This window comes from Hoplias malabaricus, chromosome 4 (assembly GCF_029633855.1).
Source record: "Hoplias malabaricus isolate fHopMal1 chromosome 4, fHopMal1.hap1, whole genome shotgun sequence".
Lineage (NCBI taxonomy): Eukaryota > Metazoa > Chordata > Actinopteri > Characiformes > Erythrinidae > Hoplias > Hoplias malabaricus.
In genome coordinates this window covers 66,343,292-66,368,814 of record NC_089803.1, presented here as the reverse complement: position 1 = coordinate 66,368,814, position 25,523 = coordinate 66,343,292, and the positions used below count along the sequence as shown (strand labels likewise).

Here is a 25,523-nt window from a genome sequence, read left to right as displayed (position 1 = left end):
AGACAGAGACACTTTGGCAGGGTTGGGCTGGACACATTGTAAAATTAGTGATATTTGAAGACTGAATACACTGTCCTAAATGTATTCATATTCAAATAAAATACATTTAAAAAGAGTTCCTTTATCAAAATACATCTTGAAATGGCAAACAGAAAACAGCTGAGAGTAAACCGTAAACACATGGACACCGCCATGTTTTTATCAGCAGTGTGCTAGTTATAGGTAGGTTGACCAGACGTCCTCTTTTACCCGGACAATTCCTCTTTTTTAGACTTAAATAAATGTCCGGGCGGAGTTTCACAATAGAACAGAGCTTACATAGAATTTTCGAGAAGCGTTTCGTTCACAAACTAGTCCCGCCCTCGCCTACTCCGTTTGGTTCGCTTGAGTGAGAAGGGGGAGTGGTGAAGTAGCCTAAAATTTTCTGATTGGACGGTCTGACTGTAGAGCTACCGTTATTGGTCGATAACCTTCTCTGTAAACATTTAATTGGTCAGTCTGCATGTCAGTAGTCCTTGTTTACGTCAGGCAAAGCTCCTGTACCCTCCCTCATCTCGAGCAGCTATGACGAATCGTAAATGTAAGCTCTTAGATGGATTAAAAAAGAAATTCCCATGTTTTGTGTAGCACATAAAGGTGTAAAAGACCTAAAAGCACACATGGGTTCAGCTAAACATACAACAGTGAATGTCCCCCCAAACGTGTCCTCTTTTTAACCTTCTTACATCTGGTCACCCTAGTTATAGGTTAAAGTCTATTATCAAAGTAATGGATTTTAACAGTTGAACATTTAAAGCTGACTTTTAATAATTGGGAAAATAATGCTGTTGGTGACTTAATATGTTTATAGCTTTCTTGTCATTTCAGAATTAAGACTAGCTTAAAATTTCTATTTGGACAAAACATTCTGTCTCCGTTTTTATTTATTCCGTTTTAACATAGTATCAAAATTATAGAAGCCCCTTCATATTGTGTGAAAATAGACAAACAGACCTATTCCAAACCTGCTTAGAATAAAATATCTTTACGTTATATTGAGTTTTATGACTGTTTTGTCTTTCTGCTGTAATGAATTAGGAGTCAGATGTTTGCTTTTTGATGTTTTTTGGCCTTACAGTGACAATATTGGAATCGTCTTAGAACATTTTTCTATGAAGAAGGTTTTTTTTACTGTTGAAAATATGAACTGCACAATGTGAATTAATTCTGAATATTGCCTTTTCAAAATGTATTCTTTTACTGAATACAGATACTTCATTTCTGTGTAATTAACACCCACCACCATTACTCCTGTTCTGATATAGCCCAACTCTGCTTAATGGACACTGCACACAGTGGGGAATAAATAAATACACAACCTATACAGTCCTCATTAATGCTAAAAAAAAAAAACTCACATTTTTTGTTAACCTTGACATAACGCACCCACACACTTCTTAACACAGAACTATGCACGTACACATTTTTTTTTGTGGCAGCTGTATGATTGGAGGTCAGCACTGCAATAGCTTTGATCTGTCTGCCTTTCTTTAAAGCCAGCTGACCCGTCCTCCTCCACCCCCTCCTCTGTGGTAAGACCAATGGTACGAACCGACGGTAATCAAACCCCTCACTCCCCCAAAACCCCTTCATATACTTACCTTAGCCATCAGCATCAGCATCCAGCCTCCAGCATGTCCCACCCTACCACACAAACACACACACTGTTGTGTGAATGCTGTTGTGTGTCAATTGCGTTGTTGCATCCCCCTCCCCCCACCCCTCCCTTGTGATTTTGTAGTCATTGTAATCTGTGTATGATAAGAGTCCAGCCCCCTTGCTGTTTTCTTTTTCCATATTATATGTACGAGCAGTGAACTGTTAACTTAAGGAGAGATGCAGTCCACAAACGTTTTAACACCACTTTGTGTAGATTTACTAAGTGAATGTGTCCTCTACATGGACCATGTTTAATTATGGGATTATTCTTCTTGTTTCTGTTTATTACTGAGTTGAAAATAGCAACGTTTGCACATGTCAGATTTTCTTTTAACCCCCCGCCCCTTCTATTACATTTCATTAAACTGTGGTCTCTGTAGAGGATGTGGACTTAGTCTGAATTAGAAAATCAACAAAACATGTGATGTGTGACCAAGGGCACACAATCTTTATAGTTATATTTCTAGGTGCAATGGTAGGGGAAAATGCAGTTATGAATTTTAAAATGACCGTTTAAAATGACCATTCTTTCACGACGCTGTCTGGAGAAATCTTATAAAGCCCAAGTTGAAAAGTGCAACAACAAATAACTGAAAGCAAGCTAAGCTATTCAGTGAGAAACGTATCTGTCCCAGCAGAAACTATCCTAGTCTGTGACAGATAATGGTAAAGGAAATCAAAGTCAGGATTCCTGTTTTACCTTTTTAATTCTTTGCCTTTTGTGCAGGACAATCTTATAGTTAGTTATTACCTAAAATACCTAAAAAATACATTGAATAAATATGTAACGATACACTTGTCTAGTAGATTTTAATGGATATTTTGTTATCTTCATGACAGTTTGTGGAGTTCAAGACAAAGGAGCTCTTATTCATCAAAGTTGTTCATTGTTATATTTGAAAAACGAGTGCAGGTGAAGTTGTGTAACTCATATTTATTTAATCTAAAGCCTGCATTTACATCTTGTGTCTAGGCAGATTTGGGTGTAGCTGATTTATTGGCGGGATGATCATATTGCCCATAATTGACAACCTAGAATTGAAAGGAATTTAATATGTTAAAATAATATATATATGTACAACGAGGGTGGCAGCAGGTTAGTATCGCAGTCACACAGCTCCAGGGGCCTGGAGGTTGTGGGTTCGAATCCCGTTCCAGGTGACTGTCTGTGAGGAGTTAGTGTGTTCTCCCTGCGTCTGCGTGGGTTTCCTCCGGGTGCTCCGGTTTCCTCCCACAGTCCAAAAACACACTTTTGTAGGTGGATTGGCGACTCAAAAATGTCCGCATGTGTATGTTGTCTTGTGAAGGACTGCCCGCCTTGTGCCCAATGATTCCAGGTAGGCTCTGGACCCACCGTGACCCTGAACTGGATATGTGCTTACAGATAATGAATGAATGAATGTACAACGTTGACTAAGTAGAAGGAGTTAAATGTAAAAAGATAAGCCTAAGACTGTAAATTGAGTAAATTGGAATATAACAGTGAATTATGGGCAGTCCATAGATTTATCAGATTCCCTTAAATGCTGTATGGTTTGTATAACACAGTTGATAACACCGATTTCACCTGTTCAGATTACTAAAGTTATTAATAAAATAAAATTTAAAAATGTTATTTAAAATGTTTCAATGTCATGCAGCAGTTTCATGACTCAAACAAGTATTTTGACAATCATTGTAGGAACTCTGCACTCATTCTTATGGAACTTTGATGAATAAGGGGCATTAACTTCGGCAAATTCAATTTTTTTGCGTCGGAACTCCCAGCTTTGAGGAATGGTAGATTAACACAGAAATCACTGAAAATATCACAAGAGGATCCTGCTCCAGATAAGCAGACTGCATTTGATATTTGCTAAGCTAGGGAGTTAGGCTAGATAAGGAAGTGGGGAAATTGCTTCATATCCTCCCAGGCCAGGTCCATGTCTTTTGTGAGTAGTGCATTTTTATTTTGCAACAAAGCCACCAGATTTTGTGATTTATGCGATGTATTTCTTGAGCTTGCCGTTGGTGAAATAGGACTGTGTTTTATTTTATTGACACATACTAATCAGTGTGTTTTGTGTGTGTGTGTGCGTGCTTTACTCTGTGTATGTCCATTGTTGTGATGTACTTGTGCACTTGTGTGTGAATGTGTGTGTGGGTGTTTCTGACTGTGTGTTTTTGTGTGTATGTGCTTGCACATGTATGCACAAATCCGTGCATCTGTGCTGTTGTGTGTGTCCGTAACACCCTGAAAGGGGCTCCAGAACACGGAAGATAATGCCAGAATCTCCATCACGTTCTTCCGGCTTTTTCGAGTGATGAGACTGGTCAAGCTGCTATCTCGTGGAGAAGGAATACGGACCCTGTTGTGGACCTTCATCAAATCCTTCCAAGTGAGCCGTGGCCGAGCACCCTACGAGTTACACTCTGAGGGACAATATCATTAAACAACATCAGAGAAAACCGAAAAGACTGATCAGTCTCTCTGTCTCTTCACAGGCTCTTCCATATGTGGCATTGCTTATTGTAATGCTCTTCTTCATCTACGCTGTTATTGGAATGCAGGTATAGATGTCACCCAGTAGCTGTGTGTCTCCTGTTTTCTTTCTCTTTTATTTTTGTGGTTGTTTTATATGGCTTGTAATTTGGTTTCTAACATAAACTATGTGAAAGCAGCTTAGACTAATATTTATAATGTTCGGTGCTAAAGTATAGCACTAAATGCCAGAGGAGCCATTCAGACACAACCTGATTCAGCAGGAATACTGCACACGGACATGACTGCAATGTAGCATTATATAACGTAGCTATTATTCAAATGTAGGCCAATAGTTATTTAAATCTGCCTTTGTGGGCTCATTACCTTTTGTTCTAAACAATCTGATGATGTAAATTTTAGCTGGGGTTTCATGATCGCATGATAAAAACACATTTCTTTTTAGGACATGACTTATAAAAGGTGATAGTCCCTAGCTTGACATTTCTAATGATTTCATGTTAACCCTGTCAGTAACCTGTAGAAAGCAGATTGCACTATGCATTCATCCTTAAAAACATTTTTTCATTAATTTGGAGCTGTTACCCAGAAACCTAATGTTGGAATGAGGCATAAAGGCTAAATCTGAACAAAAGTTAATTCATTCATTCACTGTCTGTAACCCTTATCCAGTTCAGGTTCGCAGTGGGTCCGGAGCCTACCGAGAATCACCAGGTGCAAGGCAGGAACACACCCTGGAGGGGGCGCCAGTCCTTCACAGGGCGACAAACACTCACACACTCGCACCTAGGGACACTTTTGAGTCACCAGTCCACCTACCAACGTGTGTTTTTACACTGTGGGAGGAAACCGGAGCACCCGGAGGAAACCCACGCAGACACAGGGAGAACACATCACACTCCTCACAGACAGTCACCCGGAGGAAACCTACGCAGAAATGGGGAGAACACACCACAATACTCACATACAGTCACCCGGAGCAGGACTTGAACCCACAACCTCCAGGTTGCTGGAACTGTGTGACTCAGTGCTGCCCTGATAAAATTATATTGACTCAAAATGTCTACATGGTTGATTATTTCAGATGTGCAATAGCGTTTTCCTAATGCTTACTCCTCCTCATTTTGCAGGTATTTGGTAAGATAGCACTAAAGGACAACACTCAGATCAACAGAAACAACAACTTTCAGACGTTCCCACAAGCCGTGCTACTGCTCTTCAGGTGAATTCTGTTTTTCCTGTTTATTTCTGACTTGAGGTATCAAAGGTCAGCTGTGTCTGAAATATTTCTCTGAGCCATGTTATAAATCCTAGGCCTTTAAGGTCTGAGGTGAGTGTTCTTGAAGGTAAACGAACACCCATTTCCAGGGTGTGGCTTAAACTAGAATCACTTCTGTTGAACCAGGGATTGTGAACACTGGACAAATAAGAAAACCTTTTATTAGTTGAAAGCCCAGTTAAAACAAAACCCAGGATGAAAAACACATATAAAATATATTTATATATACATATGACTTAAAATGTGCATGTGTATTTGACTGGGGTTGCCCAAACATTGACTGCCCAAATATGACTAAGGTTAAAAACACACCCTTGTTAGGATCTGGTTTTCAAAAATATATTCGTGAAAACCAAATAATTCTCGGTACTGATCTTTATTTAAAAACTATGTGTGTATATTTGAAGGTGTGCGACAGGTGAAGCCTGGCAGGACATCATGTTGGCCTGTGCCCCTAACCGCCCTTGTGAGAAGGGCTCTGAAGAGGGTCCTACCAGTGAAGAGTGTGGCAGTCACTTTGCCATTATCTACTTTGTCAGTTTCTACATGCTCTGTGCCTTTCTGGTAAGTACAATCCTTATTATTCAGATCACTCAGTATTCTTCTGTCATGAGCCCCAGGCACTTCTTGACAGTATATTGAAATGTGGCTTAATCTAAATGGCAGTTCATATAAAACCTCTCTCAGTTCTCTGGATGTGCAAGAATATCTGGATCATGAAAATGATTTAATTTACAAATCCATAATGTCATTCAGTGGATTCCGAGTGCATTGCTTTTTCCTTAAGCTGTCTTACCCTTCCATAACCTGGCTCCCCTTTTCCCTGCGAACAGATTATCAACCTGTTTGTGGCTGTCATCATGGACAACTTTGACTATCTGACACGTGATTGGTCTATCTTGGGGCCGCATCATCTGGATGAGTTCAAGAGAATATGGGCAGAGTATGACCCTGAGGCAAAGTCAGTAATTTTCTGTTCTCTTGTCTCCCATATGAACATTTTAATGCATTTTAAAATACGCTTTATACAATCGATGTGATAAAATTGACTAAATGTGTGTTCAACCTAGGGGAAGGATTAAACATCTGGATGTGGTGACATTATTGAGGAGAATTCAGCCACCTCTGGGCTTCGGCAAACTCTGTCCTCACAGAGTGGCCTGCAAGGTTTGTAAAATCTACCCTCTTTTACACTCATACAGATACCTATAAGGATAAATATTCATAACATCTTTCTTCAAATTGCTTAAATGCCTCTGGGATTGTGCCTCCCTCAGCGCCTAGTGTCCATGAACATGCCTCTGAACAGCGATGGCACAGTGATGTTCAATGCCACACTGTTTGCCTTGGTGCGCACTGCCCTCCGCATTAAAACAGAAGGTATAAAATGCTTTAATCACACTGTGTTATTCTGTCACAGAACCATAAGTTTGTATGCTGGTGTGTGTCATGCTGAGCATTTGTGTGTTGATATGTGTGGTGGTAGGTAACCTGGAGCAAGCAAACGAAGAACTGAGGGCCATTGTGAAGAAAATCTGGAAGAGAACCAGTATGAAGTTGCTGGACCAGGTTGTGCCACCAGCTGGAGGTCAGTAATATCATTTATTAATTAATCCAGTCTTTCCACATCTTTGAGACTACACATAAATTAAAATACTTAAAATGACTTAAAAGAGTATCAAACATATTGTTTGTTTAAATCTGATGGCTTTAAAAAATAATGCATATTGCTTTGACCCCAATGATCATGATTTACAATGTAATTTGTAGATAGTTGTTAAACTCCCATAATATCGACAAGACTCCAGATATCTGCTAAAAACCCACAGGTCAAAAAAGTCAACTTCAGTGCTTATGATATGCGAGGGCTTTTGCCAGTGTAATTTAGTAACATATCTTTGTCTTGGGCATATAATACCAGTAAACTGCTGCTCTGCGGGGCGGCATGGTGGCCTGGACATTGTGAGGTTCGATTCCCACTCCAGGTGACTGTCTGTGAGAAGTTGGTGTGTCCTCCCTGTGTCTGCGTGGGTTTCCTCCGCATGCTCCGGTTTCCTCCCACGGTCCAAAAACACACGTTTGTAGGTGGATTGGTGACTCAAAAGTGTCCGAGAGTGTGTTTTGCCCTGTGAAGGACTAGCGCCCCCTCCAGGGTGTATTCCCGCCTTGCGCCCAATGATTCCAGGTAGGCTCTGGACCCACCGCGACCCTTAATTGGATCAGCGCTTACAGATAATGGATGGATGCTGCTCTGCTGTGTTTGGAAGACACGAAGGATTCACTCTCATTATTCTCTTCCTGCTGTAGATCCCTGCCCACCTTCCTAAAATTAAAAACTCATCATTCACTTTCAATTGCACACTCATCATTCAAATGGCAAATTTCTCTGAAAGGCATCAGTCTGGCACTGATCATTTAATGAGGCAGTTTAGAAGCAATTTAATCTTCCCGATCTGTAATGAAGATATGGGCCCTTTAAAACCAAATCAAAGAAATGAGTCCACAATTTGCTATGCCTTATTTTTTTCAGTCAGAAAAAAAGAAATGGTTTGAAAGATCTGCTGCTTTATAGGTTACAGTTTGTTTGAAACAGGAGGCAGGAACCATAATGCCTTGCTGTTTTGCTGTCTCACAAGGCAGTATTCTGTAAGTTATTTGTAACTGAGTAGCATTACAGACCAGGACATGGATGCACCATTTTGCCTTTCAGAAACAGCCACAGAATTGATTGTGTGTGTGGATAGTTTGCACTTAATTTTAAGAATATCTGCACTATTATTGGGTGGCACGGTGGCGCAGCAGGTAGTGTTGCAGTAACACAGCTCCAGGGTCCTGGAGGTTGTGGGTTCGATTCCCGCTCCGGGTGACTGTCTGTGAGGAGTTGGTGTGTTCTCCCTGTGTCCGTGTGGGTTTCCTCCGGGTGCTCCGGTTTCCTTCCACAGTCCAAAAACACACGATGCAGGTGGATTGGTGACTCAAAAGTGTCTGTAGGTGTGAGTGTGTCTGTGTTGCCCTGTGAAGGACTGGCGCCCCCTCCAGGGTGTATTCCCGCCTTGCGCCCAATGATTCCAGGTAGGCTCTGGACCCACCGCAACCCTGAACTGGATAAGCGCTTACAGATAATGAATGAATGCACTATTATTGGCCTGTATTGATTTTCAGACTGTGCTCATGCTGGTTTCTGTCTCTAGATGACGAGGTGACGGTAGGGAAGTTCTATGCCACATTCCTCATCCAGGAATACTTCAGGAAGTTCAAGAAGCGGAAGGAGCAGGGTCTGGTGGCTAAAGTGCCCCCAAAGACTGCTCTCTCTCTGCAGGTGGGGTCTAAAACACCATCCTTTTACACATAGGTTCAGTATCTAAAGAGTTTGTAGTTGCATGTCTAAGGGGCTTTTCATCTCTCTCTTTGTGTGCTGACGTCTGCATGTGGTTATGTTTAGGCTGGCCTGCGTACCCTGCATGACATGGGTCCAGAGATCAGGAGAGCGATATCAGGGGACCTAACCGTGGAGGAGGAGCTGGAGAAGGCCATGAAGGAAACGGTGTGTGCTGCATCTGAAGACGATATCTTCAGGGTAAAGGTCTGATACTTTTTTCTTTTTCCTCTCCCCTTTTTGGCTCAGACCATTGCTTCTGCTGCTGGAGCTTCCTGATCAACTGGGTGACCACTGCACTCGCACTTCACCATCAGATTAAGCTTGCTTTAAAAAAAACAACAAAAAAAACATTTTTTAGCACATTAGCCTGTCACAAATTATACCCGTCTATCAGGCCTGTCACAATAGCCTTTTATGTAGTAGTTTCACCCCTTTAAACAGCAGTGAACTTTTAGAATATACAAACATTGTAATATACTAGATAAATATAATTAAAAAATTAAACCACTGTTTTCAAACATATCAACAAAATGGCCCCAGAAAGAAGAGACCAGAAAAACTAGGGAATAAGTTTTGTTGCAGTGTGATGTATTTAAACTGGTGTCAAACAAAAAAACCAATGAACACAATATGGGAGATATTACTATCGACAAAATGTATTGAGCATATACAGGGGTTAGACAATGAAAGTGAAACACCTGTCATTGTAGTGTGGGAGGTTTCATGGCTAAATTGGAGCAGCCTGGTGGCCAATCTTCATTAACTGCACATTGCACCAGTAAGACCATGTACATCCAATGGTTCAAACATTGTGTCCTGAAGGCGGTGCCGTGTATCAGGATGACAATGCACCAATACACACAGCAAGACTGGTGAAAGATTGGTTTGATGAACATGAAAGTGAAGTTGAACATCTCCCATGGCCTGCACAGTCACCAGATCCAAATATTATTGAGCCATTTTGGGGTGTTTTGGAGGAGCGAGTCAGGAAACGTTTTCCTCCACCAGCATCACGCAGTGACCTGGCCACTATCCTGCAAGAAGAATGGCTTAAAATCCCTCTGACCTATTAATAAATGATTGTGGTCTAAAACCAGGTGTTTCACTTTCATTGTCCAACCCCTGTATATGTCCATATATTGTACCATAAGTCGCTAATGTGATTATTGTGACAGGCCTATTGTCTATGCTATATGCCTGAGTTTGGATATTTTGCTGCTGAAATACATCTAAAACACCAATGGATTTGAATACAGTTGTATATCATTACCCATCACTCACTATTCATGATCATATACCACAGATCAATCAATAAAACCAGACTAGTAGTAGGATAACATTTAATGTGGAAAAGTTGAAGAGGCGAGTACTAAAACCAAACAGCAAACTGGAGAATATTCTCAATACACACTCAGGAGTTTGTGATCAAAACTGCTACATTCGAGTCACTCTTAATAAGAATATATAAGTTTTTCATAATTATCCATCAAATTATGGTGGTTTAGGAATTTACCGCTAGCAGTGCAACACAAAACGAGCAACAGAAGCAAGTTTTTCTTTTCAACTTTTGAACTGGAATAGAACTAAGGCAATGTACTTTTTGTTAGATATGTACCTGAATTCACTGATTATTTTGGCTCCCATGTTGCTGTTTCCAAATCGGGCAAGTAGTTTTTGTTGCTGGGGTTTTTTAAATTTTTTTGTGCTAAAGTTTTTTACAACTTTTTTTTGAAAGTGGGCTTTTGGCTCCAGAGTTGCGCAGCAGTCCATTTTTTTCTATCATCAGTAGTTCATCAAAACTGACCTTGATCTTCTAGACGACTCTCACGCTTCCCACATAACTCCTTTTAATGCTATAGTGCTGTTACATAACAGATCTGTCCTCCTCCTCCATCCATGTTAAACTGTCCAGCATTGTTTGCACTTATTCAGGAATAAACATGCCTCGGAGGAAGCATGTCCTGCCTTCATCTTCCCACCTTTGTGGTACTGTGTGATTGGGGGAGTCCTTGTAAATCTGTTCATTTTGTAATGACTTAATTCAGGATAAATTAATCTATAAACAAAAAGGTAGGGGGATTTCTTCGCCTTGTCCATAAGTGTACTGTAGCATTCCCTTTAGCATTTTACTGGGCTCTTTCAGCTGACATTATTATCTTGCCTTTTGACATATATGTGGTAATAATTGTACATTATTTATGAAAAAGAAACTAAATATTTTACGTGGGCCAGTGTTAAAAAAATGATTATGAATTATACAATGATCACTACATTCTATCGCAATTCATTTTATTTACACGAGTGCATGTCTGCGCTTTGCTCTCATTCATGCTAAGAAGCGGGAGTGACTGATTGTGTGTTCATAAAAAGGACTCTGGATGAGGAAAGCATTTATGTTGGGTGATGTGTGTTTGTGTGCTTGTTGGTATGTAGTGATCAAGTGTCTCTGGGTCTTTGCAGCGATCGGGTGGTCTCTTTGGGAACCATGTGAATTACTACCACCAGAGCGATGGACGTGCCTCCTTCCCACAGTCCTTTACCACTCAACGCCCACTGCACATCAACAAGTCAGGCAGCCCAGGCGAGGGAGAGTCCCCATCGCATGAGAAACTAGTGGACTCCACCTTCACCCCCAGCAGCTACTCGTCCTCAGGTTCCAATGCCAACATCAACAACGCCAACAACACAGCCATCGGACATTGCTACCCCAGCCCTTCCATCAGCACGGTGGATGGCCACACCAGACCACTGCTCGCACCTGTAATACTGCCTCACTCCTCATGGTGCTTCCCTAATAAAAGGTATGGAATAGAGAAACATGAAAGCCATACACGGCGGCATGGTAGTCACAATCTGACTTTGTCACAATCTGCTACTTCAATTCAAGGAGCAGAACGTATTTATGAATATAAAACACAAAATGGTGAGGCTACCAAAGCTCTCACACTAGTTCAGGTTTTGCTAGTACGGACCACGCCCCTAGAGGCTGAAACGGGGAGGTGAACTCAGAAGTCTTTGGGGAGGAGTTCAGGGCGGCTTATGATTGCGTAGGAAGCCGGACCCCCCCATTGGATAAATGAATATGAGAAAAGGGTGGAGACGGGATGGAGGTGGGAGCAAGTTTTTAAAAAACAGGAGGCTCGGTTGGTTTGATAATGGCCGAACACGGCTTCGAATATGGGGATCAGCAGGAATGACCGAGCGCAGAGGAGCGAGCTGATGTAGTGAAGCAGTCGAGTCAAGATCCATCTCCTGAACTAAATGAAGCAAGTTTGTTCAACGCGGAAATTACGTGAATTTGCAGGGTATATATAGGGCTGAGAGGAGGAGTTCGGGCGTGGTCCTACTCCCAAAATTATGTTATTACATAGGATGACCAGACGTCCTCTTTTACCCGGCCTCTTTTTTAGACTTAAAAAAATGTCCGAGCGGAATTTCACAAACATCCGGGATTTTGTTTTTCTAGAGCTTACGTAGAATTATCGAGAAGCGTTTCGTTCACAAACTAGTCCCGCCCTCCCCTACTCCGATTGGTTCGCTTGAGTGAGAAGGGGGCGTGGTGAAGTAGCCTCTTCTGATTGGACGGTCTGACTGTAGAGCTACCGTTATTGGTCGATAACCTTCTCTGTAAACATTTAATTGGTCAGTCTGCACGTCAGTAGTCCTTGTTTACGTCAGGCAAAGCTCATGTACCCACCCTCATCTGGAGCAGCTATGCCGAAACGTAAATGTAAGTTCTCGGATGAATTAAAAAAGAAATTCCCATGTTTTGTGTAGCAAATAAAGGTGTAAAGGACCTAAGAGCACACATAGGTTCAGCTAAGCATACAATGGCAGCGAGGGTCGAGACACATTCACCAGTGGAGATTTGTAACAAGGCAAATGAATATATAACACATATATATAACGTACATATAAATGAATTCATGTCTTTCACTGTAAAAGTGATTTGTCACTTTATTTTGTTTTGATCACATGCCAGAACAATCTTAATTTATATGCTGTTGTTTTTTTTTTATCCTCTGTTCAGCTCGGACTCAAGTGACAGCTGCCTCCCAATAATCCGCCGGGAGGAGGTGTCCACAGACGAAATATATGATGAAATCTTCACAGAGAGAGAGTGCCACCGCAATCAGAATATGCTGTCTACTGAAATGTAACACAACTCTATCATCACTTGATAAAAAAATACCAATTTCAAATACTGCTTACCTGATATACACCAAATGCATGATAGGTTGGCATTGCAAGACGAAGAGTGCAAGCAGCTTGCTGTGATGGAGGAAGCTGATGTGGGTGAGGACAGACGACCATGGCAGTCTCCCCAACGAGCTTTTCTTTGTCCTACTGCACTGAGTAAGAATAACTGATATACAACAAATATATGGAAATGCAGAGCACTTAAAGGGGTTGGACAATGAAACTGAAACACCTGGTTTTAAACCACAATAATGTATTAGTATGGTGTAGGGCCTCCTTTTGTGGCCAATACAGCGTCATTTCGTCTTGGGAATGACATATACAAGTCCTGCACAGTGGTCAGAGGGATTTGAAGCCATTCTTCTTGCAGGATAGTGACCAGGTCGCTACGTGATGCTGGTGGAGGAAAACGTTTCCTGACTCGCTCCTCCAAAACTCCCCAAAGTGGCTCAATAATATTTAGATCTGGTGACTGTGCAGGCCATGGGAGATGTTCAACTTCACTTTCATGTTCATCAAACCAATCTTTCACCAGTCTTGCTGTGTGTATTGGTGCATTGTCGTCCTGATACACGGCACCGCCTTCAGGACACAATGTTTGAACCATTGGATGCACATGGTCTTACTGGTGCAATGTGCAATTAATGAAGATTGGCCTCCAGGCTGCTCCAATTTAGCCATGAAACCTCCCACACTAAAATGACAGGTGTTTCAGTTTCATTGTCTAACCCCTGTACATCATTTTTGCCGTGACTGTTGACTAACTTATTAAATAACCTTCTTTCTCACGATGAACACAGGCCGAAGATCTTCCTTTCATTTAGAGTGTCTGAGGAGACAGACCAGAGCTGATAACTCTCAGAAGACAGCAGTACCCATGCACCTGGTCCACCACCAGGTAAAAAAGAACCGACACAGATATTCAGCCACTCATGCAAACTATTGAGAAAGTGATAATGGGGTTGGCTGCTTTAACAGGACGTGTTATCAGTGCTGAATCAGTCACACTAATGACTAGGTAGGGCACATTTTTTATGAACATTTGTTGCCTGAAGGTGGCGATTCATTCCAAGAAGTCGATTGTGGAAAAAAAAAAAAAAAAGAATATTAAAAAAGCTTAATGATTTAGACTTAGACTTGTTGATGTAACCGTGATGGTGATAATTCCAGTGCCCAAACCTCATGAAGAGGAGCATTGTTAGCACATGCATGTTCTGTACAAGCAGCTTTGACATAAAAAGCCTTATCATATTAATACATTTGTCTAAGTTCATCTGCTTAAATCCCTGTTGATGCAGTTGGTCAAGTGTGATTTCTTCTGTGTGGTTTTTCTCATTGATATTCTCATTCTTTCCATTCAAACACATATACTCAGGCGCTGGCTGTAGCAGGTCTGAGCCCCTTGCTGAGAAGGAGTCATTCTCCTACTTTGTTCACTCGTCTGTGTTCTACACCTCCTGCCAGTCCTAGTACCCAAGGACCGGGTGGGCTTTGTGACCAGCTTGTACCCTCACTGAGGCTGGAAGGAACTGGTTCCTATGAAAAACTCAACAGCAGTCTACCATCAGTTAATTGTGTCACGTGTCGCAGTGACAGCAATGGAAACGACACAAGGAGCTCTAGGAGAGCACTGCGGCCTGTCTCTCTAACAGTGCCACCTGTAACATGCAAAGAGACGGGCTCACTATCACATGGGAGTGCAGGGAGTCTTGTGGAAGCGGTGAGGATCGGTGCTTTCCCTTTATTCTTTGTCACGTGAGTTTTTATAAAGAGCAATGTATGATGCAGTGAGTATCAGGCTATTAAACATCTCTCTTGCTACCCGGCCAAATATCTATTTACCATGACTTCCAGAATACAGAACACTATATTCGCATAACTGTGAGGGTTACAGCACAGAGCCCTGAGGGGTACTGGTTTATTCATTTAATACCATTTAAAATCCATTCTACAGCCACAAAGTATGCAACAAAAAGCCCAGAACAAATGTTAGAGTTGCGTAATATAGATTCAGTGATTTCTGTAGTAAGCATCACGGTTGCGCAGCAGGTAGTGTCATAGTCCCACAGCTCCAGGGGCCTGGAGGTTGTGGGTTCGAGTCCTGCTCCGGGTGACTGTCTGTGAGGAATTGGTGTGTTCTCCCTGTGTCTGCGTGGATTTCCTCCAGGTGCTTTGGTTTCCTCCCACAGTCCAAAAACACACGTTGGTAGGTGGATTGGCGACTTAAAAGTGTCAGAGTGTGTGAGTGAATTTGTGTGTGTGTTGCCCTGTGAAGGACTGGCGCCCCCTCCAGGGTGTATTCCCACCTTGCGCCCAATGATTCCAGGTAGGCTCTGGACCCTGAACTGGATAAGGGTTACAGATAATGAATGAATGAATGATTTCTGCACTTAGACGTCTTTTGGTAGTAAAACAAGCCTGTTTTGTTCCTTCGGATTTTGTCATTTTGTGCAGAGAAGCAAACCCTACATTATCGAAACCCTTGATTATATACATGATAAAATATATATTTTTAATATTCTATATATTATTGATCAAAAAATAAGTAGCAAAAACTATATAAAAAGTCCCAGTCATGCCATAAAATGCTTTTTGTCATCTGCGTACGCTTACGTCCCATGCTTAGTGACAGCGAACCTAAAATTTTGGTTAATGCTTTGTTTTTGTCACGCATCGATTATTTTGTTCTATGGACTTCCAAATAAACTGTTAAATCGTCTACAATACATCCACAATAACCTCCACCAAGCGTACAGCACGTACTACACCTGTTCTCCAGCAGCTGCATTGGCTTCCTGTTGATCTTAGGATTAAATACAACATCCTACTCACCTTCAAGGCTCCACGTGGTCTGGCTCCTACATATCTGTCTGAACTAATTTCTTTGTGTTGTAACAAAATCAAAACATATTTTATTACTCACCCCTTGAGCACACTCACTTTTAGGTCTCATAGCAGGGCTTGGCACTACCCTGCGAGACCCTGGGGTAGATGCAAATGTACCAGCGGCAGGAGAACCACTGCTGAACCAAGCACTGCAGTCCTGTTTAAACTCTTGGGCATCACAAAGACTTGGTGGAAGTTAGCATGCAGGCTATTTGCAGCTTGATGGAGCAGTGCTAGAGTTCTCAGCTTTGCTGGTCTTTGGGACCCATTTCAAAGCTTCTGAAATCTTAATAGCCTGATACCTTTAACTGCATGAAGAATAGTCACTGCAAACATGCAAGCTGCAGTTGTGGCTCATTCAGCAGTTCACTAAAATACATCTCTTTCTCTCTCTGCTCAGGTGTTGATATCTGAGGGTCTGGGTTGCTATGCACAGGACCCCTCCTTCATTGCAGTGGCCAAGCAGGAGCTTGCTGATGCATGCGAAATGACAATGGAGGAGATGGAGAATGCGGCAGATAATATACTTAACGCCAACGGACCTCCCAGCCCTAACGGCAACCTTCTGCCCTATATGCACTGCAGGGATACTGGGATCCAGGAATCATTGCGGCGCAACAGCCAGGGGCTGTCTAGAGCTGGAGAAACAGAGGAGCTGCTAAGAAGTGACCTGGAGGACCAGGAAAACGGGGCAGGGGGGCTGCGGGCAGCTGGGGGGAGTCAAAGGAACAGCGGGCTAATGGAGGATAAGGACATGGAGTGTGTGACCAGCTTGTAGGGATAATATTAGCACTGAGGATTTACACTGTCTCGCCCCACTCTTTTTCTCTCATCGGTTCCCCTGCTCTGCCTGGGGACACTGGCGGCCACTAGTCAGAACATTCTCTTTCAATCTGTATTTATTGTAGGAGTATAATGCAATTTGACTTAGCTGAACCAGATTTTTTTTAAAGGTGTGAATGGCTGTAAGCAAATGCGTGTGCGTGTGTCAGTGGGCGTATGAGTGCGAGAGTGACAGGGAGAGAACGTATCTAAAGTGCCTCACAGTTCTTAGAACTTTGACTGAGAGATTGAAGTAAAGATGCAAAGACAAAGACTTCAACACAGAGAAAAGTAGAACTCTACTTTGTCATTTATCATTTCCTATGGCTTCATCATTAAGGTGTCATCAGCAGCAAAAGGCCGCCTGAGAGGGTTCAGTGGGAACTGTGCGAGTTTGCGCTGGTCTGTCTCCAGCCGAGAAGACGTCCTGAAGCAGAAGCAGCTTATTGCTCTTTTCCTCTCCTCTTGCTCGTGTTGTTCGCGAGCAGGCTCTAGTCGGTATCCTCCACAAGGCTGTCAAGGCTTACAGGGGTGTTTGTGGGAGCACTGGGAGGCGCGTTCAACAGAGAGAGACTAAAATGCAGGAGTTCAAAGCCTTCTCCTCTCTTCTTCCTCTGTTTAACTCATCACTAGGAGGAGGCCTGCATCCCAGCCCACTATATACCTCGACTTGTTTGTCATTTTACTTTGAACTTTTTGCTCCTTTAATGATTTGGCATTGCTTTCTTATTTCTCTGTGACTCATATTTTTTTATTTGTAGGCCAGTTTCTAACTCACCGTACGGTGTGTTTCTGAGAGAAAATCGGGAGTTCTCTCCTACAGCTCCTCTGTGTACTGTCGTCTCTCTTGTTCGGTGGGAGGGATTTCCCGTGGCTGCGGAAGGTTCAGGCCATAAATCAGTTGTGTCCACGCATGCTGTATTTAATAATGATCAGTATTTTTTCAGCATTAAAGATCAACTCTGATTTCTCTGTTTTCCTAGGCCAGCCTTTGGTTTTTTTGTAATGTGATTTATCCTGATTTTAAAAGGGAGGGTACTGCCTGTGCTCCCACCCACTACCCGCTAGCACCCCCTATTTTTCTTACGGGGATTAAGATGTTTGATATCCTGCCTGAGGCTAACGCATAGCATTGTGGAACGTCTCTGCCGGGATGCACCTCTGACAGATTAACTGTATTTATTTATTTATTTCTCCCAGAGAGGACGTGTGCTCAGTGGGGATGCTCTCTATTGTTGTGTTCAGGTAATCATAAGGTAGCAGAAGTGTGCCGATGCGTAACTGCCTGCTTAGTCAAAGGTATCGAAGGCAGACATACTTCCAAGGCTTTTGTTCTTGCTGCTCTTGTGCTGGTTGACCGATGGTCTGAAGGGTAAACTACTGAAGTAGCCGGATGGCTCAAACTGCCAAAATGCTTTTATTTGAAAAGGTGTGATTTTCACAGTTAACACAGACCACTTCAAGTTCCTCTCCCAAGTCCTGGGAGAGCACTGCTAATCTAATCATGACGTTTAAAAGGTGCACTTTGGGGAGAGACAGGAGAGAGAAAAAAAAAACATTTATTTATTCAGGGACATCTGGGTAGCCTATCATTTATGACACTCTTTCTAATGTAGTTTACACAGGGCTAAATATATCATCATTAAAATCACTATTAGATTACATTATTATTATTATTATGATTATTATTATTATTATGATTATTGTTGTTGTTGTTGCTGGTGTCTGATATATTTTTGCTTGGTTTAGCAGTGTATGCATGCATTCATACAATCACACAGACACATACTCAGAGAGGAAGATTTAGCAAACTATTATGCAAATAAGGTGTTCAAATGTTCTAGGTTATATTACTATGTGACCATAATGTGTGGTAAGGAGCGTGGGGTGTTTAGTGCCAGAATGACACATGCACTTACGAAGAATTTTCAATCTGATGATGTATGAACTGATAGCATTCTTAGTTGATTCTTTATTATTCCAGACCTAAAGAATGGGATAACGAGAGTTCTGTCACAGCTTTGCACACTGGGTATCGGTAACTTATAGCTTTTGATAAACGAGTAAGCGTCAACATTATTTTCCTTTTTGGTTTTGTTTGTTTGTTTTCTCCCGGACTGATTCTTAGCTCGCAATACTGTTTGTGTGCTTCTCAAACGGAATTTCTCAACCGAACTGAATTTTTCAAGGTCTCCCTGTTCAAGCGTTTCACACCTGTTAAAATGGTTCGATTGGGTGAATGTATTTGTTGTCCACTCTAAGGAAAAGTTTGTGGAAAACCTGATAAACATGTAGCCAATATCCACCTCCACTTTCAGTCCAAAAGCCACTACATCAGTTCCCATCCTCGAAACCCTCCTGAGCATTTTTGATTTTTTTATTTTATTTTATTTTTTTCACACAATGTGCCATGTGTTACGTGAGGCTGCATCGGGCCCTGCGTTTTATTCTAGGCCACGACTGTGTGTAGAGGATGAGAGAGAAGAGTGTGTGTGCATGGTTTGTGGCCCATGTGTGTGCAGTATATGCAGAATGCACAGATGATTATGTGGATGTGTGCCTGCATACCACAAGATATGCAAAAACAATGCAATAACAACTATGACTGTATACTAGAATCAAAAAAAGAAATATAGCTGTAAAAAGATAAAGAGATAATATATTCACAAATGTTGTGTATTAAGTTACAGATCTTTAAATTGAAGAAACCTGTTATACTTGAAATCAGGTGCATTTCAGTATTTTCAGTAAAATATTGTGCCAGGTCTGATTTTAGTCGAAGTTTTTTTTCTCTTTCTTTCTTTCTCTCTCTAGTTTGTTTGCTTTTGTTGGTTTCGATCTCTAGGTGTACACCTCTGCATGACGTTTTTTTTTTAGCATTTCGGTGTGCCGAGCCTTTCTTATATTTTCATATTTCCTCTTGACTTGGGAAGAAGATGTGATTGATGATGAAACAGATAAATGTTTTATTTTTTATCAGATTAAAGGTGTAAATAAAGACAGAGAACTATGTATTGCTGTTATAGAAAGCACTATAGGATGTATGTGGCATAAGCTGATTTTGCATATCTTGTGTTCATCCAGTTCATCCAGTTGAAAAGTGGCTGTATATAAACTGAGACCAGCATTCTCTGTATTTTTTTCCCTTTATGTTCATAAGGTCATTCCCACTTTGCCTTTTTCCTTTCTCTTCTTCCACTCTTGGGCTAACTGGGCAATTCTGAAACATTGGTGAGTGTGTATACGCTCGTCTATGATTCCAGGAAAGCAGTCGCAGAGCAAAATGTATAAATTTAAGTGTACAGAATTGTAGAATAAACCAGTGGACCCTGCTCTTTGAACTTGGCCCATGTTTTGAGTGGATGCTGCTTGTTTGAGATAATTTATTGATGGTTTTGCAGAGGAGAAATAGGTATAGACAGATGATAGAGACCTTTTAATATAGTATTTTCTCACAATATTTAATACATATTTCTTGCAAGGAAGTCTCTAAGGTCAATATTTAATTCGCTTTCTTTTCTTGTACACGTTCACATTGTTGCCAGGGCCCAAAAGTGTGTAAAGAAAACCCCACAAAATTAAAAAATTCATACAAAATTTTAACAAAAAATGTAAATGTAACTAAAGATAAAAGCAATGTTTATAAAATATTCATATCCCTTTGTGAAGGTAATGAATGTACGTTACATGGCCGCCGGGGCAGGCTAAAAGATGCATGTCACAAATCAAAAAATCCAGTAGCTTTGTGTAGTTAAAATGATTGTAGTAAAATTTTTACGTGAGAATTATTGTCAATACCATGTTCACTATTTTGCCAATAAGGGTTTAGAGCGCTCTATGGCCAACCTATAGCAAACCTACCCAATTAATTCATGCATAATTTTGGTTTGTTGGCTGCATTCTCAATTTTTGTTTAGTTTTACACATTATTGTCTGCAGTGATTACAAGAAAAAATGTATTTTGACCTTTTACGAAAAAAAAAAATCACAGCTACATTTAGAGAATATAGGCCACTCGAACAGAACAATCCATAATCACTGAAACAGTTGACCTATTTTGATCGTATTGTAATCAACAAATGTAGCTTGTTCGTTTAAGGAGTGATTAAAGGGGTTCAGCAAAATTGCAAAATTTCAAAATTTTCACACTTGTTTCACCTTAAGTATATTTTTATCTGAATATTCAAGACTATTTTTTTATATTGAACATTAAATTGTCAGGAATGACGTGATTTCTATTGAAAAGAATAGACAGGTGTCATGAAGTGATTGAGAGATTGCTGTCTTTGTCACTTCCACCTTTAAATAGCTATCAGTTCATGATACAGTTGTGAAGGCATTTTCACAAACAGCAGTGCATTTTAGGCTTTAAGGAGATATGGTGAAACTCTAATTGAAGTCAGTTAAGGGTTATTTCAAGTATTTCTCTGAATCAGTGAAGTAGATTTCTCTACATACAGAGCAATGCTACTTGCTTTACGATTATAAAAATTCTGACGTGAGGTTTTAAGAATGTTAACTTTGAAAAGGTTCCGGTATTAATTTATTACACTACTGCAGGATGTTTCAGTACAATTCCAAGCATTATTAAAAGAGGTTTGGATTTGCTTGGAGACAAATATTTTTTATTAGTACCCTGTGTGTCAGGATCATAGATTTATGCTCTCTTAGAATAAAATCTCTCTTTTTTAGAGATTTATATATTTACACAAAATATTACTTATAGTTTTTTCCACAAAAAAAAAGACAAGTTTTTTAAGCCTAGTGTGGCCAAAAATGACCTTATTGTTAATGTAGGTCCAAAAACAAAACTTTAAACTGCATGACGTTTCTGTGTCTGTAGATGATAATGATCTGCATCGACAGAAAACCATATCATACTTTTATGCAGTGAATCATAAGTAAATTTTAGACAGTTCTATGTAAATTGGGTTTATGTCCAATGATTTTCTCCATTGGGATCAAGAACCACTTTTAAGTGTGCTGTGTGTCTACAAACTCACAAGAGAGAAGGCTGGACAGGTGCAACCCTCACTGCTCTAGAGTTTAACATTTGACCTTAAATGTAGCACATCTATCTCACTAACATCCTTCTTTAAATGACTGTTAATTTGATATTATCATCAGCTTCAAAAGAAAATCAATTTAGCATAAAAATGCAATAAACGGTATCTTCGGAAGCTATCGCTATTTGCACATTTCAATCATACTATTGATTTGCTCTGTATTTTTGGAGAGAAACCTGTCAATAATGCAAATTCTGCCATATGCATTAAGCAAGCTGATGGGTCACCTGTGGCCAATTGGAAACCAGTCTGCTCATAATATATAACAGTTATAGGCTAGTTATTTTTATCATTTGTTTGATCCCTCACTAAGAAGCCTGCACAAAGAATACAATTAAAGGATGAGAGGTTCATTGCCTAGACTCCAGATCAACCCAGCAGATGTAGCACCAAAGACAGGAGGATGTGTGGTGGTGGTGGTTTCAGAGTTCAGTGAAGAACAATGTAATAGGACTTGCCCTGAATTGATCAGGACTTTTTCTGTCTTTAGAACTCTGTGATTGATTTGTAGGTCTAGCTCAAGAGTGGCTCTTTTGCCTGTTGATTGTTTATCTTCCACATTTCCTTTCTTCAGTAATAAAGTATGGAGAAGGGTCTTGGGTTTCACTCCTTATGATGAGGGATATCGGAGGATTCTGAAGAAGACTGAGAGAAATGAAATGCTCGTGTTGTCCTGGTGGTAAAGCCAGAAAACATTAATCTACCCTGTGGTACGATGCTCCTTTTTGTGATGTGTATTCTATGGGGGATATTGAATTGAGAATTTTGTGTTGGAGCTACAAATTTCAGCCTGCAAAAAGCCCATTGTTCAGTTCATCTTTATATTAGTGAAAACCTTCCTCCGCACGACACGTCTCATATATTTTGTTTTTGACAGAAGCTCAACCCGGGTAGCTTGTGTAACTCTGATTATAGTGGTGCGAATGGAAGTGTAGTTTAGAGTTATTTATAAGGTTTAAAAGCTGATTTAAATTTAGAGCGTATATTGTGTTCTTCAGTAGTTTCTGGAGGCGAGTGACACCATGTTCAGTAGCGAATGTGGAATTCTCAGCCTGCACAGTCAGAGGCCAATCCAGTTTTAGGGTGTTCTCACTGAGAAATGTCCACCATCCCCTCCTCTACTACGTTTATGATTCTTTCATTTACTTCATTCTTTCATTTAGTTTTTCAAAAGGGAATATGATAAGTCAGAATATTCAATCACTTTTCTACTCCTATTTTCAAAAAAATTAATAGAAAATCTAACAAAAAGTTGTAACAAAATATTTGTAAATAAGTGATGTACAGTTTGTATCTGTAACCGTCAGCCTGTCTTTGGTGACAGAGTGTGTCTTGCATATAACGCACGCTAACAGTAAAATAAATTATATATATATATATATATATATATATATATATATATATATATATATATATATATATATATTAGACTTTATGGTCCTTGAAAGCAAGTTTTAATCTCTGATGTACTGATGTATATTCCTGTAACATTGCATTTTTATCTGAGGAATGATGTTATTAAAGAAATTGCAAATAAAACTGAATTTTCTATAGTTCTTCTCTTAATGCTTTTGTTTTCATTTCCTGTCTGTGGATTGCCAGTACGTTACATTAGGCATTTTAACTCTGGGTAAAAATGTTGACATTATTGATGCAAGGTCTCATTTTGAGTTTAAATTAACTATCACACAAAATTCACTTGCACCAGAGCCGTACGGAATCCTCTACAGCTAAATAATATGATAAATCCAAATGTGTAGTGTTAATTAGGGCTGAATCGTTTTTTTAGATCCCAATTTGCAACAGAGCATTTTTTTGTAACTGCATGAACTGTTTTCAAAGTGTCTAAAGCCTATAGTATCAACAAATGGGATAAATTGAACGAGTAACAGGTCTACAGGGGTTAGACAATGAAGCTGAAACACCTGTCATTGTAGTGTGGGAGGTTTCATGGCTAAATTGGAGCAGCCTGGTGGCCAATCTTCATTAATTGCACATTGCACCAGTAAGAGCAGAGTGTGAAGGGTTAATTAGTAGAGGGTAAGAGCACAGTTTTGCTCAAAATATTGCAAAGCACACAACATTATGGGTGACATGCCAGAGTTCAAAAGAGGACAAATGGTTGGTGCACGTCTTGCTGGTGCATCTGTGACCAAGACAGCAAGTCTTTGTGATGTATCAAGAGCCACGGTATCCAGGGTAATGTCAGCATACCACCAAGAAGGACGAAACACATCCAACAGGATTAACTGTGGACGCAAGAGGAAGCTGTCTGAAAGGGATGTTCGGGTGTTAACCCGAATTGTATCCAAAAAACACCACGGCAGATTTAAATGTGCACCTCAACTCTCCTGTTTCCACCAGAACTGTCCGTCGGGAGCTCCACAGGGTCAATACACACGGCCGGGCTGCTATAGCCAAACCTTTGGTCACTCATGCCAATGCCAAACGTAGGTTTCAATGAAGCAAGGAGCGCAAATCTTGGGCTGTGGACAATGTAAAACATGTATTGTTCTCTGATGAGTCCACCTTTACTGTTTTCCCCACATCCGGGAGAGTTACGGTGTGGAGAAGCCCAAAGAAGCGTACCACCCAGACTGTTGCAAGCCCAAAGAGAAGCATGGGGGTGGATCAATGATGGTTTGGGCTGCCGTATCATGGCATTCCCTTGGCCCAATACTTGTGCTAGATGGGCACGTCACTGCCAAGGACTACTGAACCATTCTGGAGGACCATGTGCATCCAATGGTTCAAACATTGTGTCCTGAAGGCGGTGCCGTGTATCAGGACGACAATGCACCAATACACACAGCAAGACTGGTGAAAGACTGGTTTGATGAACATGAAAGTGAAGTTGAACATCTCCCATGGCCTGCACAGTCACCAGATCTAAATATTATTGAGCCACTTTGGGGTGTTTTGGAGGAGCAAGTCAGGAAACGTTTTCCTCCACCAGCATCACGTAGTGACCTGGTCACTATCCTGCAAGAAGAATGGCTTCAAATCCCTCTGACCACTGTGTAGGACTTGTATATGTCATTCCCAAGACGAATTGACGCTGTATCGGCCGCAAAAGGAGGTCCTACACCACACTAATAAATTACTGTGGTCTAAAACCAGGTGTTTCAGTTTCATTGCATCACTGTAGATTAATTGACTTCCGAATCATCTAAACATATGCAAGCTGTGAAATCACAAACACAACTTCAAAAACAAAGTATGAATCTTCTTTTTTGTCCATTTCTTTTTCAGAGCAATGTCTGGTATCTGCACACAATTTCAAACAGACATCAACTAAAAATTATAGTGATGACAAAAACACCTGTCAAATTTAGATTTTCAGATTTCAGACAGAATACCTTCATTTTCTTTTGTCTTTTTGAAAAGCCAAGTACTTTTATTCTGAAGGTGACTGTGATTAGGTGAACTCTTCCATCATCTTGATGTGTTTGAACAATTTCACATAGATTCGTGCTGTTATATATTTACATTTAAAGGGGACATATTATACCTCTTTTTAAACAAGTTAGAATAGGTCTATGGGCTACAAAACACGTTCATGAAGTTATTTGCACAAAATCACTCTAAAAAAAAATGAGAGACATCACCAGCTCTATTCTTGGTTCAGTCCCTTTCTGAATGGGCCATTTAAGGGCTCTGTCAATTTTATGCAAATAAACTTAAACAAAAGAGAAAGAGTAACTTTTACCG

At 40.6% G+C, this 25,523-nt stretch overlaps 1 protein-coding gene across 9 annotated transcripts in view; it reads left to right on the top strand.

Moving 5' to 3' along the window:
* The window catches only part of cacna1c (calcium channel, voltage-dependent, L type, alpha 1C subunit), a 230,128-nt gene extending 206,966 nt beyond the window's left edge, over positions 1 to 23,162 (top strand). For 4 of the 9 annotated variants that reach the window (XM_066667047.1, XM_066667046.1, XM_066667054.1 and 1 more), the window contains 17 exons: positions 1,536 to 1,583; positions 3,939 to 4,076; positions 4,183 to 4,248; positions 5,311 to 5,402; positions 5,867 to 6,023; positions 6,293 to 6,420; positions 6,530 to 6,626; positions 6,737 to 6,839; positions 6,946 to 7,047; positions 8,651 to 8,778; positions 8,902 to 9,042; positions 11,299 to 11,639; positions 12,869 to 12,994; positions 13,076 to 13,194; positions 13,839 to 13,936; positions 14,414 to 14,758; positions 16,325 to 23,162. In XM_066667047.1, coding sequence (XP_066523144.1) covers positions 1,536 to 1,583; positions 3,939 to 4,076; positions 4,183 to 4,248; positions 5,311 to 5,402; positions 5,867 to 6,023; positions 6,293 to 6,420; positions 6,530 to 6,626; positions 6,737 to 6,839; positions 6,946 to 7,047; positions 8,651 to 8,778; positions 8,902 to 9,042; positions 11,299 to 11,639; positions 12,869 to 12,994; positions 13,076 to 13,194; positions 13,839 to 13,936; positions 14,414 to 14,758; positions 16,325 to 16,702 — 2,607 coding nt within the window. In that variant the 3' untranslated portion in view covers positions 16,703 to 23,162. The remainder of the gene's footprint in view (positions 1 to 1,535; positions 1,584 to 3,938; positions 4,077 to 4,182; positions 4,249 to 5,310; positions 5,403 to 5,866; positions 6,024 to 6,292; positions 6,421 to 6,529; positions 6,627 to 6,736; positions 6,840 to 6,945; positions 7,048 to 8,650; positions 8,779 to 8,901; positions 9,043 to 11,298; positions 11,640 to 12,868; positions 12,995 to 13,075; positions 13,195 to 13,838; positions 13,937 to 14,413; positions 14,759 to 16,324) is intronic. The other 5 variants (XM_066667051.1, XM_066667050.1, XM_066667049.1 and 2 more) reach the window with 3 other exon arrangements.
* Positions 23,163 to 25,523: the final 2,361 nt, after the last annotated feature.